Source organism: Panthera tigris, chromosome A3, assembly GCF_018350195.1.
Source record: "Panthera tigris isolate Pti1 chromosome A3, P.tigris_Pti1_mat1.1, whole genome shotgun sequence".
Lineage (NCBI taxonomy): Eukaryota > Metazoa > Chordata > Mammalia > Carnivora > Felidae > Panthera > Panthera tigris.
Window position 1 is genome coordinate 68,632,086 of NC_056662.1, and position 22,224 is coordinate 68,654,309.

The following is a 22,224-nucleotide window of genomic DNA, read 5'->3' on the forward strand; positions in this document are numbered from 1 at the left end:
CACCACAAAATTTGAAAGAATCTTGATGAGTCATTTTCATTTCCGAAATATGGGCATTAGAACCAGAGAAATTTCCTTTAATGGAACATAGACATTTTCAATTTTCTTCTAGAAGAAATTGATATTCCTTTTGGATCCATGAGCACAAGTATCTACACTATTCTGTAGCTGTGCACACAAAGCTTTTGATAAATATTCAGGGATAGGTGCTTTAGAAATAAACTTGGAGGTATAGAAAACATGAAAATAAATTTCCCTCAAGTGTTCCAAGGCCAAAGTTTTATTGATGAATTCTAAAAGCTGAGCTATATTTAGTGCAGATCTCATAATAGCTAGGATAACATGATAGAGCAGATAGAGACTTCTCATGTGGTTAGCCTTCCAGGCTTGGAGATTTGGTAGTAGAATATATTTGTTACCTAGACAGCATTGGCCAAATTCAGGCTCATTTCTCTTACTTGAAATTCAGGTCATCACGTGTGAATTTGCAATGCCTAAAATAGGGTGTAGTGTTTGGAAGGAAGAAAGGAAAAAAGAAGAGGTAGGGAAGAAGGAAAAAGAGTGGTGGTGGCAGAGTGGGGACAAGGGTATTAAGCAAGGAAATATGTCCCAGATGCTACACCAAGACCTGGCTTATGCAAGTGTGAAATTGATACTCCCAAAGAATCTGTCAAGATAAACATGATTTTCAAGTTTCTATTATTATTGGTTCATATTTTATTCTAACACTGATACTTGGACATGTCACGGATAGTATTGGGGCTTCCTCAACCCAGTATTTATGCCATGTAAAGGTGAAGATGATTCAGCTTTATGTCTCTTAGGGGAGTCTCTAGATCGTGCTTGACTGGGAAAATCCTAAAAGAGGAGAAAATGGGCTGGGGCTACCATCTACCCTATCAGATCTACAGACTGGATGATAACATCTATTTTAGAAGAGGAATGTGAGAGGGGCACCTAGGTGGCTCAGTGGGTTAAGCGTCCGACTTCGGCTCGGGTCATGATCTCACGGTCCGTGGGTTGGAGCCCCGTGTCGGGCTCTGTGCTGACAGCTCAGAACCTGGAGCCTGTTTCCAATTCTGTGTCTCCCTCTTTCTCTGACCCTCCCCTGTTCATGCTCTCTCTCTGTCTCAAAAATAAATAAATGTTAAAAAAAAAAAAAAAAAGAAGAGGAATGTGAGTAATTCCAGAATCAGGGTAGCGTCTAGCACACTGCCAACACTCAGGACACGTGAAATAATACAAGCGTGTTGCTTCAATATGCTCATTATTAAAAAGGAACTAAAATATCATCCCTCCTCTAAATTTGTTTCTGAGTTTCAGTTGTGTTGGTGATGCTGTCAATAATAGACTATGCATCTGTGATGTACGAAAGTTTTGGTAGTGATGATTTAGGGTACTTGATAATTTATGCGAGGATTCACTGATAATCTAAATATGTGAGAAATGCTTCTAGTTGTAAAACCTAAATCACTAGGTACCTTCATGATATAATTACCCCCACCTTTCATAATATAATACTTTAAAAAGTGCATTTTAGGGGTGCCTACATGGCTCCGTCAGTTAAGTGTCCAACTCTTGATTTCAGCTCAGCTCATGAGCTCACAGTTAGTGAGTTCGAGCCCCACTTCAGGCTCTGTGCTGACAGTGCAGAGCCTGCTTGTGATTTTCTGTCTCCTTCTCTGCCCCTCCTCTGCTTGCTCTCTCTCTCTCGAAAAATAAGTAAGCTAAAAAAAATAAAAAGTGCATTTTATATGTTAGGTACACAAAAGATATTTGCTAATTTTTAATTTTAAGTAAAATCACTGTGGACTTATAGGGAACATATATATATATATACATACTATGGTCAAGAAATATATATACATATAGAAGCATACACCGACATGATTTATTTTGTTTAATTATCATTTAGAATGCTTACTGTGGTCAATATTGGTGTTATCTACTAGAGATCTTCTATAAAGAGAATAGTGGTGATGAGAATACAGTGAAATCTGTTTAGTAAGTACTGAATTAAGACAGATAAATTAGCTAACCCTTCTCTTGAGGTTCCAGCCTAATGATGTTAATATATTTTTTTACTGTTGGGTAAACTTCCAGTGATGCCAACAGATAGGAAAATCTAATATTGGTTCTAGAAGTCATCGTAGAGATTTAAATTTAATCTTGACCTTAGTTTATTGAACAAAGCTTACTGTTTTATATATACCATGAAAGAAAAAAAGCAAGCACCATTAACACACATACACATACACACACACACAATTATCTTTTGTTTTTTTTTTTTTTAATGCTTAGATGGTTTTCTCTCTCCTTCCGCTCAATGAAAATTATTACTACATATAAAAGAGGAATAAATCGACAGGTATAATACAACATACCCATGTATATGAAAATCAGTCCACGTAATAAAATGGCACAAATTCTTTGCAATACTGATTAAAACTAAGACAAGAAAATAAGGCTATATTCTTGCTATTTTGACATTAAGGAATTATTTAATAAAAATATATTCCTTTGTCCTATAACTGAGACTAAAAATATTAGAGGAGGTGACAATATCACCAGCCCTTTCTGAGAAAATACCCACTAAAATCATTGCCACATCTGAAGCCTTAGATACAAAGTCTTGTCATTCTATTTCTCCAGTGCTAATAAAGATTATATCAAAAGAGATTATATCAAGAATCCCAAACCTAGTTTAGTCTAATTCACAGCTGGAAGTGCTTGATGTATTTCATATCCCAGTTGAAAAAGGAGTGTATCATGAATTTTTAAACTCCTTAATCAAAACATGTCATCAAGGACAGCTACAGAAATCACATTTGCAAGATTCAGTATCATACTATGAATTATCTTCTGTTTGGGAACGGCTAGGAAATAGGTACAGGAAATTTCTGGACTGTTCAGTCAACAGGAGTTTGAGGTCACCGTTAGTTTTGTTGGTGGTGCTGGGATGTTGAGTAAAGCAGTGCAGCATATGGAGATTAGAGGACAGTCTCTCACTGCGGACTGTACAGCTTTCATGGACCTCTGTCACTAGCTGCCAGTGACAACTCTCCCCTGCCCTCCCCCCACATGCTCTAGCGGATGGTGCTGCCTCCCTATGGAGAACACCTCACTCAAGAGACTTCTGCTCTGTACACACCACACAGTTGATGCTTTTATTTACAAACATCAATTCAGAGTTATTTCTTTTTTCTGTCATTTTTTTCTTATCAGAGCTACTTCTTCAAAGGCAGAGAAAATACCTTTATAGGTAAGAAAGATGCTTTAACTTATACTTTGTACCTGAAGAATGCTTTCCACACAAAACTTCCAAGTGTGTAATGGTCACATGTGTGAGACTCTATATTTCTTTATATTTTAGGATGAACCATAGAAATTTTCATCGTTTTGATAATAAAAAATTGTCAAGTAGCAACCATAGTTCATACAGTACATTGACTCATTTGATCCTCACAATAAGTTTGTGAAGCCATAATCCCCATTTTGTAGATGGGAAACAGGTATTATGGAGGCTAAATAACTTGCCCAGGGTCCCACAGCCAGTCTGTGGCCAAAGTAAGGCTACGATTTAGGTAGGCATTCTGGCTTCCAAAGTTATGCTCTTGACCACTATGCAATACTGCCCCCTACAGCCAATGCTGGTGTTGCCTCTTCAGACTGTGTCACTTTCCAGTATGCGGGATCAGACTGGGAGAGACTGGGCAGAGTATGAAGGAGAGAAGTAAGAAGGTGAAGAAAGGAAAGGGCTTTCCATGCCAAGGTGTAGGGGAGCTGACAATACTGAGTCTGTCTTTAACCCTCCGTCTTGTTCAAGTCAGCTCACTCACTCCTCTGGGGCTATATGATCCGGGATCTCTTGGAAATTAACTTGCACACCTTACAAATGCCTGCCAACGCCAGAATAGGGGAAGGCTTGCTCTGGCCCTCCATAAATTTGTTAAAAATAACATGATCTCTCCCCTCCCTCATGCACAGGTGGTGCCACAGATCTAATTAGATGTTAGGTGTCAACTGGGTGCATGCAAGTCCCTTGAGGCACATGCAAACCCTTTGATCTCACTACAAGGCCCTTCTGCATATCCTCTCAGACTTTGTGGAGAATAGCTGCACAGCAGGATCATCCTCCAACGGATCCCTCCTATCAGTAAATCACCCTGAAAAGAACTCTGTGTAAACTGTATGGAGCGGCCTGCTTTGTTTTTCAGTCATAAAATGTCAAAATGCCTTCTCAGTTTGGGAGATACTTTAACTGTCTCTCTCCCACCTTCCAACATGAGGACACAGAGGTGTGAAATGGCAAGACCTCTAGAGGTCACTGTGAGTACTTAATCAGAAGGTCAGAATAAAGATAAACCCTCTAGAGAGGCAAACAGGAGGTTGGCTGTGAAGGTTGCATCCTGATCATCATCCCAAGGAAGCTGCCTTTTATCCTAAATATCTGGTTGTATTAAAGAAGGGAATGTCATGACTGCATTTCAATTTTCAAAACAGCAAACTAACTCTTGTGTGGAGATGACACTGAACTTGTTAAGAATCTGAGAAAGAGGGGCACTTGGGGTGGCTCACTTAAGTATTCGACTCTTGATTTTGGCTCAGGTCATAATCTCACTTTCTGTGAGATTGAGCCCACGTTGGGCTCTGTGCTGACAGTATGGAGCCTGCTTGGGATTCTCTCTCTCTGCCCCTCTCTGCTCTCTCTCAAAGTAAATAAATAAGCTTTTAAATAAAAGAGTATAAGAAGACAAGAAGTAATAAGATTTTGAACACAGGCCATATTTAAAAGCAAAGGACAAGATCACCTTAAAATACTCTGAAAGGAAACTGGCTGCGTAGTCTTGGGTAAGTTATGTAGTTTCTCAACTTTCTCATGTGTAGAATACCAATAATAATACTAAGACATCTCCTTTTCATACACCTATATACCCTAGAATTTGCTTACACTCTGATTTAATTAACAAGGCTCTTACTAGTCTCGCATCCATAGGACCACACACAGCAAGTATGAACAATTTCCTCCCGTTCTGACCTTGGATGGTCCCATTCTTGCACAAGCTTTGAGCCAGAGCCTGCTCCCTTGGGCCTGACCAGGCCCCTGGGGGTACAGTGATGCCTCACTGTGACTCTGAGTGAGATAGGGGGTGGTGATAAAAAGGATTGGGGTTTACTTTATAGGTGGCATGAGCCAGACCTCCTTACTGATGAGTCTGGGGCCTGGTGCACCCAAGTATTTCTCACCCCAGGACTCCTCTGACAGCCTATGGAACTCCCAAGACCCTGAGAGATGGGGTTCCCTCTGGGAAGAACGGTCTTGGCAGCAGTGCCTGGGGCTGACTCTACCATCCTCTGAACTGCCTGGATGCTCAGCCCATCTCTGCCCATCCTTTCTGTGATCCTCCATGAGGATCTGCACTTACTGCCTCCACATACCTGAAGCCACAATGCATACCTGGAGCTCTCTAAATACACTTTGTTTGGCTTCCAGTGAGTCCCCCACCACACTCTCTCCCCTCTCTTGCTCGCTCTCCCTCTCACTCTCCCTCTGTCCCTCTCTTCCTCTCTTCCTCCCACCTGCACCAGGTCTTGGTCCTAGACCATGGATGTCCCTCTTTAAAACAAAAAAAGAAAGAAAAGTTTAATCTCAGTGTCACTTTTGTTCTGGTTTCCTAAAACACCAGCTAGTTGCCACTAGAACTATCCACCTAGGGTATGATACTGCTGGATGTAAAAATAAGTCTGAATTTTAACATGCCAATGTTCTCTTATAATCAATGCCTATATCAGTAATAATCTATACATGTCTATTCAAAAAGGACTGCCATTTAATGTGCACGCCCCTCCCTAATACAAGCATCCCCTCTCCGCTGCTTTTTTCCTCACAGCATTTAATATCCCATGTATGATATTCGCTCTAATGTTTATGCCCATCTTTAAGTAAAATGTAAGCTTTATGGGGCACCTGGGTGGCTCAGTCAGTTAAGCATCCGACTTTGGCACAGGTCATGATCTCACAGCTTGTGAGTTCAAGCCCCACGTCGGGCTCTGTGCTGACAGCTCAGAGCCTGGAGTCTGCTTCAGATTCTGTCTCCGTCTCTCTCTCTCTGCCCTTCCAACACTCACTCTGTCTCTCTGTCTCTGTCTCTGTCTCTCTCTCTCAAAAATAAGTAAAAACATTAAAAATTTAAAAAATAATTAAATAAAATGTAAGCTTTCTGCAGAAAAGTTTAATTTTGTTCAGTGCTATATTTCCAGTGACTAGAACATTGCCTGGTATATATATAGTAAGTGCTCAGCAAGTGAATGGATGGATGGATGGACAGATGGAGGGATGGATGGACACATGGGGGGGTGGGTGGGTGGATGGATGGATGGATGGGTAGATGGGTAGATGGATTTATTTATCTACAACTAGCTATTTCTGAAGATATCTCAAAACCAAGGTTGCATCCACCAATAGGACATCTTTTTATCCAGTAAAATCTCCATATCCTAAAGAAAATGCACTATGCAAAAGAATTTTCTTAACACATACTCTTTAAAATGTATATACCCTGGCACTTTTGCTTACCAGCAATGATGGCGAAAAGTACCTAAGTAGCAGTTGCCTCCCTACATTTAAAATTACAATGACTTATACTTCTCTTACTCAGCACCATTAGTTTCAGGAGAATACTCCTCTGTATATAATTTTACATCTACATGCGAGTGTTTTTCTTTCCACTATGCACTAAAATTTGCTGTAAAAATGTACATTAATTTAAGTGAATTCAGCAGAATGACTGGACTAGCAAAAGTAAAATTAATTATTCATGTCACCAGTATTTTAAAATGCAGAGTGGTTATCAGGAACACACATAATTATAAGTAATGCAATTATTTTTTATAATGAAGCCACAGCTGAGGTTAATTAATATTTTTAATAAAAAATAAAATTTTGTTCTTTGAAGTTACAAAATGTATTTTGTTAGGTTTAAATATTTTTCATGGAAATGTGTGTATACTCTGCTTACATTTTTCAAACAAATAGTATTAATTTTTTATGAGCATCTCCAATGCTGCCAAGAAGCAACAGCAGTGTCCAATATATTCAAATACTCTTTTCTTGCTTGAACACTAATTGGGTTTCTTTTCAGAACATTCCATCGGAATCAAACCCTGTCAAATCAGTAGGACACTGCATATGTGAAATATATATGTTTCTGACAACCTATCAATGCTTTTAAATCCTAAACAGTTCTTTTTTCTTGAGTGGGTTTGTTATGTCCACTCTGAAAAAAGCCTAACTGGAACCACAGAATTGCTTCAATATATTTCACTCATATTTACTGATCCTGCCCTACTCTATAATTTCTTACTAGGAGTTGCAAGCTATAGTCCCTCCAGTCAAAAATCAGAATCTCTCAAAGCCTCGTTTTCTTTCCTTTCTCAGGGTTTTTTGAAATAAGATAAAAAGAAGATGAAAAAGGCTATGGACTCTTAAAACCAGGTACAGATACCAGAGTCAGTTGCTCCTCTGAATGTAAAAGATGAGGCTTTCCTATTTATTATTCTTATGAAGTATGATTTTTTTTGCAAAGATAGATTTTATATATCCTGTAAGAGGAGAACGCAATATACAGACCAAAATGGAATGCTTGTGAAACTCAAAAAGGGATACTGTTAATAATTACAGTGGTATAGCAGATGTACACAGGAACTATACAGTCCTCCCCAGATGCACAGCCACCCTGTGTAAAAGTTAATGGTGAAATCTATGCTTTGTTAATCATCAGAAGACGTAATTAAGGGGCGCCTGGGTGGCTCAGTCTGTTGACCGTCCAACTTCAGCTCAGGTCATGATCTCCCAGTCCATGGGTTCAAGCCCTGGGTCAGGCTCTGTGCTGACAGCTCAGAGGCTGGAGCCTGCTTTGGATTCTGTGTCTCCCTCTCTCTCTGCCCCTGCCTGTTCATGCTCTGTCTCTCTCTCTCTCTCTCTCAAAAATAAATAAACATTAAAAATTTTTTTAAAAGAAGAGCAATTAAGAGTATCATCACTAGTATCACTGAAATTTTAGAGCTGAATACAATTCAAGAGATTCTTAGTTAACCTACTTAGAGAGGTAGTAAAGCCAGAGTGTAGCCATGGTAACCAACTTGCCCAAGCTACACAGCAAGGTAGGTGGTTGTGTTGAAAGTGGAATCCAGGTCTCATGATTTGCCGTGTTCTTTCCGTTCTCCTATATCCCCTCTAAGTAAAAGGCATTTCTATGGATCCATATTCACTACAGTGTGTATACAGCTTGTAAAATAGTCTTGAAGAAAAGAACGAATAGACTGCAAAATGTGATACAAAGATTAGAACAGAATAAATGTCACAATTTTGATCTCAAAATGAATAGCAGTTTCACGTTCTTTTCTTTATGGACTGCATTCAAAGGGAACGAATATTGCCCTTTGCATCCTGGCTTACTTTTACTCATTTATATAAAGCTACATATACGTCTTAAGACATTGCCACATTATTCAGAAAGGAAACACTTAGGAGCCAAAAATCTTGCATGACAATCCTTGTCCTAATCCCAAGAAGCTCCCAGCATCCTGAGAAATTTTACTAGCAATTATTTGCAAATATTTGCTTTCTGAGAGTAGTCTTATAGAAAGCGTCTTTATTATTATTTTTATAATATGAAATTTATTGTCAAATTGGTTTCCATACAACACCCAGTGCTCCTCCCAACAGGTGCCCTCCTCAGTACCCATCACCCACCTTTTTTTTAAGATAAGCAGGACTTACAGAAACATTTAGATATTAATTTTGTGAACTTTACGTAGTGCACATAAAAAGTACTATTATTATATTCACATTTTTTTAAAATGCCACTTAATCAAAAAGGGTTGGTAAATGTCCTCATTATTTCATGATATGAATCATGTCTTTCTAAAGTAAACATCAGTTTCAAATTTGATTATCCCTCAGAGGAAAAACTTTTTTTAAAAGCATATTTACTTCTAAGTAGGAAAGTAAACAAGATCCTATTGGATGACATTTTGATGAGTACTATTTTATAAAAATTCTCTGACTCTGTAAAAAATGAAAATACATTTCTTCCCTACTACTTGCCCTGCAGGATGGCTGAATAAACCTCATCTCATCTATTTGAAGTGAATCCAATTTAATTTTTCTTGACCAAAAATCTGTTTCCATAGTTCTAAAACATGCAATCACCCCAAGGTACATTGCCATTGTAGCTTAAGTGGCTCAGTGTTATCACTGAGGAAAATATACTTTGATTGAGAAAACAGTCTGGTATGGCTTTTGAAAAATAAAATGACCCTTCTTGGTGCACAATTTAGTAAGGCAGTTGATAAAAGCAGGCAGATATGGCCACTATGGACAGGATTTAAAGGAAGATGCTTCATCCAATTTACAAAAATGAGTCAAAGGTTATAGTCCAGGAATTAGCATTATAAATCACTCTCTTATTATTTAAACTTCTAGGGCTTTGACAATTCTAGTGAACAGTTTAAATTCTACATATAACAGTGATCTCTTCTTAATTGAAAGGCAATTGAAAAATCAATTATGAGGTGAAGAAAATTTTCAACAAATTACTGTGTTACTTAACAGTATATAATTTCCTTTCTTCCTTAGTAGTTTTTTTCCCCATATGCACACCTTATTACCTGAAATCACATAGGTATCATTATAAAAGCTAATTTTAAAACCTATTGGTACAACCTAAAAACATTGCTGCAAAATTGAATATTTGTAGCATATTAATCTAAATTATTTAATTGCAGTTATTGGTCTGCTAAAAATCTAAAGATTTAAAATATCTATTTTTTAATGAACCTAGTAATCTTTTATTTAAGTCAATACCTCCTCAAATGAACCAAATAATCACTAATTGATTAGATCATTTACTTCTATAAACCACTGCTGTCTTTAAACATGTAATAGTTTATAATAAAAGAAACATTTCATTGGAAATTAATGGGTAGTTAAGTGTTTTCCTTTTACATTAATTAATACTATAAAATGCATAACTTTTTATTTCCCTATTTCTAGGTATTTAGCTTGCAAATGCAATAGCTATTTTATATGTTTTCTTAAAAAACAGAATTTCTTAATAAAAACTAGTCACTAATTGATAAAATGCATTTTAGAAAAGGCTGGTAAGTCTTTTCTTATTTTGGGATACATCGAGTTTACCTAGCAATTCAGGCAACAGTAATTTCTTTAATGATGAAATAAGACTACAAAGAAAAATCTCTGATACTTTTTTCCAACTCTGGTTATCCTAGAATGTCCTCTTATGAATTACTTTATATAAAAGAAACAGTCTAAAGGTCACATTGTATTTCATTTTCTATATCAAATTCACCTTACTAACTTGTTTCTTGGGTTTTTTTTAATGTTTATTTATTTATTTTGAGAGTGAGAGTGTGTGCATACATGAGCGGGGGAGGGGCAGAGAGGAGGAGAGATGCAGAGAGAATCTGAAGCAGGCTCCAGGCTGTCAAATCTGTGAGATCATGACCCAAGCTGAAGTCAAGAGGTGGATGCTTAACTGACTGAGCCACTTAGGTGCCCCAATAATTTTCTTATTGTTAAATAAATCATAAACCAACAATCACAATAACAAATCATTAATGAAGCATCAGTAAAGCATAACAAATGGAGCTGCTGGATATGTATAAATCTGTGTAAAGTTCTAAAGTCGTTAAGTCTTTATTCAAGGGAATAAGTGTTATTATTAACAATCTTACAAACCTAAACAAGATAGAGAAAATCAACAGAAAGATTATAATGTGAGCACACATTCTTACTGAAATGGATATTCCCTAAGGACAGGGGTTTCTGTTCATTGTTGTTAATGTCCCCCCTAGTGCCTAGGACAGTGTATGGCACATGGAGAATGATCAATAAATATATATTGATGAATACCCTGTGTGACAGCTCATTGTACTTTATGGTCAAATGGAAATAAAAAATAAAAGGAGAGAGAGAGAGAGACGAGACAGACAGAGAGAAAGTGCATATTGGCACATAATATGCAATACTACCCTTATGAATTTACAGAATTTATAAAGTTTTTATTATCTCTCTTCTAATATATTTTCTCTCTTTCTATCCTGTTCTTCTTGCTCCTTCTACTGAAAGTAAAAATCAGAATCTATTTTTTTCTTTCCCCGGTAAACATGTTAATTAGTAGACAGCATGCTGATAATGAACAGAATTCACTTTCTTCTACTCTCTTTCCAAATTTGACACTTAGGTGTATCTCAAACACGTGAAATAAAAGAAATGTAAAAATAATTGTTGTCATTCTTGTTTATTTAGAATGAAGTTTTCTATAAAAGTTAGGATCATGTATTTGGAAAAGCTTTATATGGCATCTACAAGAGACACACATTCGCTATTAAAAACAAAACAGAAGGAAACAATTTAGGCCAAGTAGACACACAATTCTGAAAGAAATAACAACAGAATATACACAAAGACTATAAATGTCAATAGGGATCTAGTAGCATTTAATAGCATTTTAGTAATATTCTTACAGCACTCTCTGAGGCAGGTAGATTTCTTTTCCTTAGTCTTCACTGATGTAATGCCAGTGCCTGATGCACAGTAGGCCATCACTAAGTATACCTTGATTGCATTAAGTTGTAAATGTTTAGCATTTAAAACTCTATTTTTCAAAAACTTTAGACATGAGACATAGGTTCATTGAAGTGGATTCTAGGTAAGGGCAGCTGACCACATATAATACAAAGTATGTAAGCCTAAGACAGTTTTTAAGTACCATATTTTGGGTCTTTGTCTTCAGATAAACTAACAGTGCATTTTTCTCATAGACAGTGTGGGGATCAAGGGCAGGTACAGTGATTATTCTGAATTAGAGTTACCTAAGGAACACCCAGCGCAAGAACACTAGGATGCCCCTTTGTCTTCAGAAAGCAGAAAATAAATCTTCCATACGAAAGGTGTCCTCTCTGTACCAGGAAGTAAAGAGACATCCATATCACCAGACATTGGGAATACAGAGCCAAGAAGGCTATATAAACAAACCTTGTTACTTTTACTAAATTATTACCCCAGTCCAAATCCCTTTAGAATTCCTTACTAATTGAAGCTCCAAAACTTAAGGGTTTCTTTTTTGCCCTGTATATTTCTTACAGGTTTATGTTCCTTTGGCTAAAAAAAGTATAAAAGCTGCCTGCCTTAGTCATTTATTTGGGTCTCAATTTTATTCTTGAGACTGTGTACAAATAATTAAAGGGTTTTTTTTTCTCCTATGAATCTGCTTCATGTCAATTTCACTTTTTAGACCAGTCAGAAGAAACTTGAAGGGAAGAATAAAAATTTACCATGTCAACAACAGTAAAAGGGTAGCCTTATTATTCATCATGAGAACCAGAAGGCTATCAATTCAAAATTTTGACACTTTAAAATATAATAGAAGTTTTGTATGCGATTTCTCTTCAAATTTGCTTTATTTTGATGATGTCCTGAGCCTGAACAAACAAGGCCCTTCAAGTACTTCACTAATTTACTTGTTTATTTAACTTAAAAAGTGAAAACCCTGTGCAATTAGCAGACAATCCCCTCAGCTTGGGCTAGACCAAAGTTATTAATCAAGACTACCAGCTAGTAGCTAACAAAACCAACACAAAGCAGTTTACAAAAATCGACAAATCTCAGATTAAAAAGCCTATACACATTTCACATTCAAACTGAGTACATTATGCTAAGCAAGACTGAAAGACAGCCATAGCACCCAAGGTCAGAAACAATCCCATTTTAGAAAAGACACCTATGCAGAAAAGCCTACTTTCATAACCAAAGTTCCCAGACAAAGGAATGAAATCCACGTACTCACCTGGCTAATGGGTTCTTTTGTAGGGGGCTTTCCTCTTCTGGCTGTGCTAGTAGCTAGGGTTGTGGTGGTCTCCATAATTGATGTGGACATCTCTGACTGCATGGCAGTGGCTGTCGACTCAGTTGTCATTGAGGAAGGCACTTCACCAACAAGTCTCACATTTCCCACTATGGCGATGTTGGCATCATTTTCGGCTGCCATATTCAGAACTTTCAAGCCATTGTAGTAAAGCCCAGAGAGCTGGCCCTGGAAGGGCTGGCCCTGCTCTTTCCCGCCAATTATTATGGTTGCTTGGCTATTGAAGATTGTGAGCTGACGCCCTGTAAAAATAATATTACATACATGCAAAAATGTTGATTGTGAACTCTACATTCTACAAAGGATGATAAAACAGATCTTTCATGGGGTGGATAATGAGAGCAATAAACTATAAGAGAGGCATTTGACTCATAATTCATTGCTTATAAATGAGGTGTCCATGAAATGCATAATCATTGGCAAATACTTGTAAATTCTCAACTTATCATAAATGTGTTTTTGCTAAAAGACCAATCAAAGATACATATTATAAATCAGTTTTTAGTGGATCCCTTTTCCCTTTTACATCAAGATCTTATACTGTTGGTCTCTTAAGTCTAAATTGTCAAATTAAAAAAAATGTGAGATAGCTAATGTATCAAGTATTTGTCATTCTAAAATTAACACTGGCATAAACTAACCTAAAGCAGCTAAATCTAATTTTAAATTTATGATAAAAATTTCATAGTTCATGTAATGGCCACATGTATCTATACACTAGTCTTCGAAAATGTTTATTTTTTGAAGATATAGTCCATTGTTATTTGAATTATTCTATTTTTCCGGCAATCACACTGAAAAGAAATGCATGGTTTACACTAAGCATGTCGGAGACACAAAAAAAAAAAAAAAATCCAAAAATATTTTTCTGATTGGCTTTCAGCAAGTCTATTAAAACAAAACAAAATGAAAAAAAAAAATAGCTTCAGATGTAAAAAGCGGCTTCAGGAATGATACACAAACCGATGGAGAAATCATGGCACATTTCCATCAAACAGCAATCCTCAGCAACAGTACCAATATCATCAAATTGAGTATCCGGTTTTAGCAGATTGCTCTCTGCTCATAAAAAGCATGCACACAACTTTAAGTTCAGTTTTAATTAGGGCTTGTTCTCAAATGCTCTTAGAAGGTTGCAAACGTTAAAGGGACTTCATTTTGACTGGCAATCCATATTGCCCACTATTTAAGATGCCTAGAGTTTAAACCAAGAGTTTTTTTGTTTTGGTTTTGTTTTTTGTTTTGTTTTTTTTTCAGGACCATAATAAAGATATCAGAACTACATATATTTTAGTTAATAATTTAGAGGCTGGAACATGTAATATAATCTATGAATGATTTATCATTTTGGGTTAATTCTTGCTGTGAGTACCTTCATAGATTGAGTTAGTGGATTATATTTAACAGTCCCTTTAACCTTAAGTTAACAGGGTAAGATTATTAAACAGCTGGTACGTCTAAAAATGTATAGAAATTATTATACAAGGTATGCAAATATTACTATCTACATTTTACTGTTTTAAATTTGTTTTTAATTTAGTTTTACGGAAAATTTATTTTTTATGTTTATTAGTGTTACAATGAAGTACTACTTGGTTATGTTCAAATTATTTTTTTATTTGAAGTTTTAATCAATGTTTTTTACCTTTGTCGAGTAGCCATTCATCAACTACTCGACCAAGTCGATATGGAATTCGCTGTCTAGCAATCGCCAGGCGCTCGTTATCATTGTTTCCTTTAAAGTTTAAAGAGACATTTCATTGGTTAAAATCTGTAAGGTCAAAGGTTAAAAGTTAATACTTAAAGCTTGAGCTATACAGTTGCCACATGATTTTTTGAAATTTGGAATTTTAAAAAGTTCTACCTAGAACATTTCATGTTTCAGACTTGTCATTCATTCATTTATTTTATTTTAGCAAACAAAATTATTCCTATGTTAATTGAAAATTAGAAATCTGCATTTGAGCTAGGTTATTGAACTTATGTTATAGACAGACCCGAACAACCAATTTAAACAGCATATAATAGCTTTACAAAAAAATGACCATTGATCTCAGGGTTTTGTCTTTTTGATGTTTCTTATTAACTAGTTAAACATGTTCAGGTGAAACAGGTTTAAGTTTTCAAAATACATTCAACCTCTTATTCCAGATTAGAAATTTATGAACACCAAACTTAATACCATCTTTTGGCACACTGATGAATCTAAAATAGGCCTAGAAAACTTTATGTCCTATTCAGAAAATAGAAATTCTTATTCATCTCATTTAAGGAAACCACAAAGTCTGAATAGTTTTTGTATATTCCACACAAATTGATTTATCAATCACTTGGACATCACAAGGGAATACATCTTGCATCATCCAAATTTGTTATTATAGGAAAAGGCTTTGACAAAAGTGACTTCAGTTGAGTGTCCTTCAGTTCCACTTAAAGCTTAACATGCTGAAGTGTATAACATTTGAAAAAAAAATGTTTTTTTTTATTCTCAAGTATCTGCTTTTATTAAACTATTCTAAAGGCATGACAGTGTAAGGAACAAATACAAGCCACAAACAGTGGTTCCTACTCAAAGGTTCAAACTACATGGGAGCCTCGCTTCTTTGAACAAAACATTATCTGATAGAAGCACAGTTTAAACTGACCTTGAATAATGCTTGCAAATAGATGAATGTACTCTTGATCTATAACGCACTTAGGAAGAATCCAAGCTGCCATCTCAGTGCTCAATTGTGAATACTGCAAGTTTTTCTATTCTGTGAAAATTAACTAACATGGAATTTGAGCTAAGATGTCTTGGCAAAAGCTCAGAGGAAAACTCAGAGGAGAAACAAACATTGAAAGGTAGTACTGCTGACAAGAAAGGAATGGAGCATTTTGCTCAAGAAAATAATAGATATAATTTTTTCTCAGAATATTTGTAAGTGTGTCTTATACTATTTTTACTATATACTATACTTACCATAATAAACCCGCCATTATATTGGTCACACGCTTTTAGAGAACTAGAAAAGAACTATAATTTATCTTATCAATTGTCCCTTGAATGTCTATTTGACTAAAATATTTCATGTATTAGTACTTAATTTAAAATGTAATATTAGTACTTAATTTAAAATTTACACCTGAAATTATGTTAACATTGTGTGTCAAATATACTCAACTTTTAAAAAAGAATGTAAACGTCAAAGTGGTCCCAAATATAGTTTAATAAAAACATTGATATGTATTTCTTTATATTATGTAATCATTTAAAAGTTATAAAATACATTTTATTCTATGGGATATTTTTAGTATATTGATAATCTAGAAAAAAAAAAGAAAATAACAACAACAACAAAAACAAGGATACAAATAGCTTAAATTCCAAGCCTATCTTTGTTTTAAAAGAGTGTACAATTAGAGCGCCTGGCTGGCTCAGTTGGTTTAGCGTCTGACTTTGGCTCAGGTTATGATCTCAGTCTGTGGGTTTGAGCCCTGCATCAGGCTCTGTGCTGACAGCTCAGAGCCTGGAGTCTGCTTCCGATACTGTGTCTCCCTCTCTCTCTCTGCCCCTCCCTGGCTCGTGCTTTCTCTCTCTCCCTCTCTCTCTCTCAAAAATAAATAAACATTAAAAACTTTTTTAAAAAAATAAAAATAAAAAAAATAAAAGAGTGTACAATTTGTGTTCTCGTCTGTGTGCTTACATACATGTATATTTGGTAAAATACACTAAAATATGATATTGGTTATCTTAAGGCAGTGTGATGAATGATGAATATGTGTTTTTGGCTTATATGTGATTTATGTGATCAACACATTTTTATGTCCATAATTTGATAGGCAAACATGAAATATTTTTTCAAAAACACATATCCTTTACTCTATTAACTTCTTTGTCTGCCAACACTCATATATCAATTCACATTGTTATAACTCTCCTGATGACTTTGTAACTAGGTGGTTCCTTATGCTGTTCTTCATGCCAGAGTGTTCCCATCATAAGAAATGATTCATTATTCCCTCAGATACCACCCAAATTTAGGCTCCAAATCACCTTTTGCCCAATTACTACTACAGGATATTAACAGACCCCTCTGCATCATCCCTGCAATCAATTGCACCCATTCTCCACATGTCAGCTGAAATCTAAGCATTTCATTTGTCTATTATAACCCTTACCATTGCCTTTAGTATGAAATCGCGAACCCCTGATGATATTTATGAGTACTTCCATGATCTAGTCCTTTACTACCTCCTGTTCCTCATCTCGTGACTGCTACTGCCTTGCCATCTTCTTTGCATCCTCATGAGATTTCTTTCAATTCTTCTAAGGCTCTCCTTTTTCCTCTAGGCTTTTGCACTTGTAGCTTCCTTTATTTGAAATACTCTTCCTCACTCTCACCCTATTTCCATTTTTTCTTAGCCAAACATGACTCATTAATGGAATCTTCTTGATAGAAGCATTATTTCCTCAGGAGGTGTTTCCTAGCTGTCATCAAGTTAGATTAGGACACTTGACTGCATGTTTCCCTAGCACCTGATACATGCCCTTTGGAAACAGGCACTGACCTTATAATTGCATATTCAATAAATATTTTCCTCTGAACTCTGAAGTTCCATCAGGTCAGGTATTGTGTGTGGTGTTAATTGTTGTATTCTTGGTGGAACACAATACCTATCATATAACTTCCTGTGAAATATCTGTAGATTGAGGTGGTGAAGGAAATCTTTTTTTTTCAATTCTCACAGCTTCCATGGAACCATTATCTCATCCTAGAGCCCAACAACATTCACAAGAAAAAGAAAGGAAATACTCTGCCCAGAGAATAAATCGCACATAGCTGAGCTTCCCTTTGACTTTCTAAATGAGATATCACTTATTTCATTTATAATTTTATTTCTTTTAATGATGGTCACTGACTTGAACATCTATACAATCAGTTCATTATTTGCTTAATAATAACTGCTTCATGCCACAAAATAAGTAATCGTAGTTATTATAGTAAGGGAAGTAGAAAAGCCCTAAGTAAGACAGGTGGAGAGAACTAATAGCTTTGTATATTCTTTTTTGATAACTTAGAAAAAGAGCACATAAAAACACGTTAATGCATATATACACAGGTAAATGCAATTTTCTCTCATACCTTTGGCACTCAGAGCAATTATCATTATTGGATATAACATGATTTAAGTCAACAATAGCTTTTAAAGATCCTTGATGAGAGTCAGCTAAAACAATAAAAACACCATTATTTCCAATGAATAAAAAAGGTCAACTAACAACAACAACAAAGAGAAAAATGAGTAGGCAGCAGAAATAGGTATAAAAAGATGTGATAATTTTTAAAAAGGTAGCCACATGAACAGGGTCATACAATCCCATCAACCATGACTATCAGATGCCTTCTAGTTCAGAGACTTTTTTTTTTAAGAGAAATTTGACTTTAAAATCAAATGACAGACTTTAGTCTTTGTTGAAGTAATGGATGGGAAATCAGATGGTACTCATTTCAGTTCAATACATGGTTTAAAGAGAAGTTTTTTTTAATGTTTATTTATTTTGAGAGAGAGAGAGAGAGAGAGAGAGAGAGAGAGAGAGAGAGAGAGGCAGAGGATGAGTGGGAGAGGAGCAGAGAGGGAGACACAGAATCTGAGACAGCTTCCGGGCTCTGTTCTGACAGCTCAGAACATGGGGCTCGAACCCACAAACTGTGAGATCATGACCTGAACCAAAGTTGGACGCTTGAAAAACTGAGCCCCCAGGCACCCTGTGTTCAATATATGTTTACTTTAGTTTCCAGATTCTTTGTTCTTCTACTAGAATAAAAGATTAATGACTTCTCGTGACAAAATTATATATTAATACACTATCAACCAAAGACAAATCTGAATAGAGTATTGTGATGATGTCTTTCTGACAGATGAGTTCCACTGGTATAAAATAGTTCAGATTATTTAGGTTCACCAGGAATAAGCCTACATTTAATCATGAGAATAAATCTCATGATTTCCATTAACAAGCTTCATATGAAAAGTCATTATTGAGGTATATTATTTTGAGAAATTGCTCAAAATCCATTTTATTTCTTCACAAATTCATAATGATATGTTATTTGCAAAACAATCTGTAATTTGGTATGACTGTGTTCGTTTTTAATCCTGGCCATAGTTTGATATACATCTAAACTTTGCATGCAGTATTTAAGGACATAAAACAACCAATTTGATTGGGAAAGGTCAAAGATAAATATAGTTTCCAATGACCTGTTCTTTCCTATGGAAAGGGTTGGGATCTAATACCAAACATGTAGATGTGTAGAAACATTACATTGTCTTTCTGAGCATGGTCAAAGGAAGAGGCTTATAATGACAGGAGAGATTAAAAATCAGTGGAATGTACCTGAATACTCCAGTCAAGTCAAAGAGAATCTTTGGGGGAAGCTATTTTCATCTTTAAGTTTCCTAAATCAGAGGTAATGATATAGTAATAATGACCCACTTATAAAAGATCTATTCATTTTGGAATCATTAAAGAGTCCAAGAAGAATTTAACTTTTTAAAAAGCATACAGATCAACAGAGCAATCTATTGAGACTATAAATTAGTTTATGATAACAGAACTTCTCATCGAATAGTTAAAACATACTTCCTTCACCCTAACTTCACCCTACCTTCTAAAGGTAGAATGAGGTTTTCCTTTTATCTTTTTTTTTTCTTCCAGCGGATTTTATGTGGGTTAAATATGTTGGTAACCTCCACTGAAAATGTCACCAGTGACATTCATTTCTCTGTTGAAGTAATTTCCAAGCAATGAAATAATATGTAAAACTTAGGTTTATTTTTCTTTGATTTGCAAAAGAATGCAGTGTTTTTTAATTAACTAATTTTTAATTGGACTGTAATTAATACAAACATTATATTAGTTTCAGGATTCAGTATTTTTGACAAAAGCTAGGCTTCCTACCACCAGAATCAATGTCTAGGTGCAAGCTCTATTTGGAATGGCCATTTAGATATAAAGTGCTAAATGTAATGGATATTTCAAACAAGGTTCCAGGGGTGAAGAATAAAAAGGAAAATCTGATCATTCAGACTTAGACTGCAACATTCTTTATTTTGATTGAATCCCAGATAGTTTCATTTTCTTATCTAACCAATAATACTTGGTCATATTATAGAATATTAATTTTGTATAAACCCTCAGACTTCAAGGAAACAAAATTAATTTCAAAGAATCAAGGTAAGCAGCAAGGAGTAATAAAATTCAAATCCTTGACTTGTAGCTAAATTTCATTGTGGGACTCCAAGAACAAAGAGAAATAAAATTGTAATCATATTTTTATGACTACTGGTCAGTAGAGAAAAGCTATGTGAACTTTGCTAATACATAGTTTTTTTCCTCTCATTTTCATAAATCTTCACCTCTGATGTGTAATTTCTCCTCAGAAACAAAACTGTCAGTTTCGGTATGACAAAGTAATATACTTGTGGGAAATAAAATAAAAAGAAAGCAATGCTATGAACCCAACACTTGTCCAAAGTAATATGAAAGTAAAAACAAAGATACTTGCTTCTTCTGAAGCCTTCTTTTTTTCCTGAGTTTTGAACTTTGGGAAAGGAAACACAAAAGCATTCTGAAAAGCTATATATACTTCCAGAGAAGAATAGGAGTTTGTTTTTAGATCTTTTGTTCTTAACTGAGAACATGCCATTGGATATGCCTAGACCCACAAAGTAATGTAAACGTTTAACATAGTTATGTAAAATTACTCCAGTTTTAAAAGCAACATTATCACATAATTTCCAACTAAATGCCATATGTGTCATGGCTTTGCAAACCATTCTAATACAGTAATACCTAACTTAGCTGGTAATGTTTCAAATAAGTAGATTCTGAACATCATAGATACTTTGAGGAACACACTTGTGAAAGAATGTAGCTATTCTAATGAAAATAGTTGTCTGTGTATTACATTGTTTGCTATATCATTAAGATATGTGCATAACAATGCATCAATTTGTCTCCTGCCTCCTCCAGCTTCATGTTGAACCACTTATTTCTAATTCTTTAAATTCTAGTCACTCTGCACTTCTTTCAATTCCTTTAGCAGAGCTAATTCTTTTTAAAGATGCCATTTTATCTGCTTTGCAAGCTTCCTGTATCTGTGTATCCTAACATACTCACCCACTCCCACTGTAAATACACATGTACACACACACACACACACACACACACACACAACACACACACACACGAGTCTGGCCAATTGATTTTTCCCTTAAATATCAGCTTAGATGTTTCTCGAGGAAGCATTCCCTGTGCACCCCCTCCACCTAGTTAGCTTAGAGCTTTCCATTATGCATTGTTATAACACTTAGTAGCAGTATCTATAATCATGATGAAATTGATTCGAGATTTTAGATTCCTTGCAAGCAAAAGTTACATCCAGTACATCTGTTCACTGCTATATACCTTGTGCATAGCACATGCTGAGCACAGGGTAACAACTTGATAAATGATTCCTCAATGGAAAATGAATCCAGTAGGGGTATCTCTTGCACAGCCCTATGGTATTTGTTATTCAAGAACCAAAAATCAGTAAGGTTGTTAGTACACTGATGGTATATATATTATGACTCCCTAATCTTGTTCCTCTTTCATCAATCACGATTTTGACAATAGGCCAAAGGAAGTGTCTTACATAAAATGTTTTGTGCTTAAACATAAGCCAATGGCATGTAACTTGAAGTTGGGACCACTATGGTGCAAATATATTGGCAGAGAAATTAATACCAACTTTGGATCCTTTGTTTCTAATTGTAGGGATAGTTGATAGTTGATTTGATCAGGAAGAAATTTCTGCAAGTACCTCCATTCTCTAATGAACCATATGGGAGAGACATAGTCTTAGACTCAATGAATCTTCAGAAATATGTATAATTTCCAAGAATATCTTTTTCTAGAGTGATTTTAGGTGGGTGATTTCTTGAAAATTAATTGAATTGTAGACTCCCCCACCAACATTTTCCAAAGTCCATCAATAAATATAACAATTGGTTGCAAATAAAATGTCTTTCCTTTAACCGAGGTAAAAAATGACACAGAATTGGATCTCCACAACATCAGGTGGTAGAAATTATAGATCTTCTAGCCATGAGAGCAGACTAGATTCATGACTAATGTAAAATAGTGATGGATTTAGATTGTCATCTGGACATTTAAGACCCCATGTAATTACAAACATATAACCACCAACATTTAAAAGTGCTTCTTTTCTGACAATAGGACTAA

The 22,224-nt window shown here is 35.5% G+C and overlaps 1 protein-coding gene across 21 annotated transcripts in view; it reads right to left on the reverse strand.

Annotated features, from left to right (window-relative positions):
• NRXN1 (neurexin 1) overlaps window positions 1–22,224 on the reverse strand; it is a 1,119,427-nt gene that overhangs the window by 118,013 nt on the left and 979,190 nt on the right. For 15 of the 21 annotated variants that reach the window (XM_042981357.1, XM_042981362.1, XM_042981358.1 and 12 more), the window contains 2 exons: window positions 14,596–14,685; window positions 12,873–13,192 (listed from right to left, as the gene is read on the reverse strand). In XM_042981357.1, the coding sequence (XP_042837291.1) occupies window positions 12,873–13,192; window positions 14,596–14,685 (410 nt within the window). The remainder of the gene's footprint in view (window positions 1–12,872; window positions 13,193–14,595; window positions 14,686–22,224) is intronic. The other 6 variants (XM_042981375.1, XM_042981374.1, XM_042981369.1 and 3 more) reach the window with 1 other exon arrangement.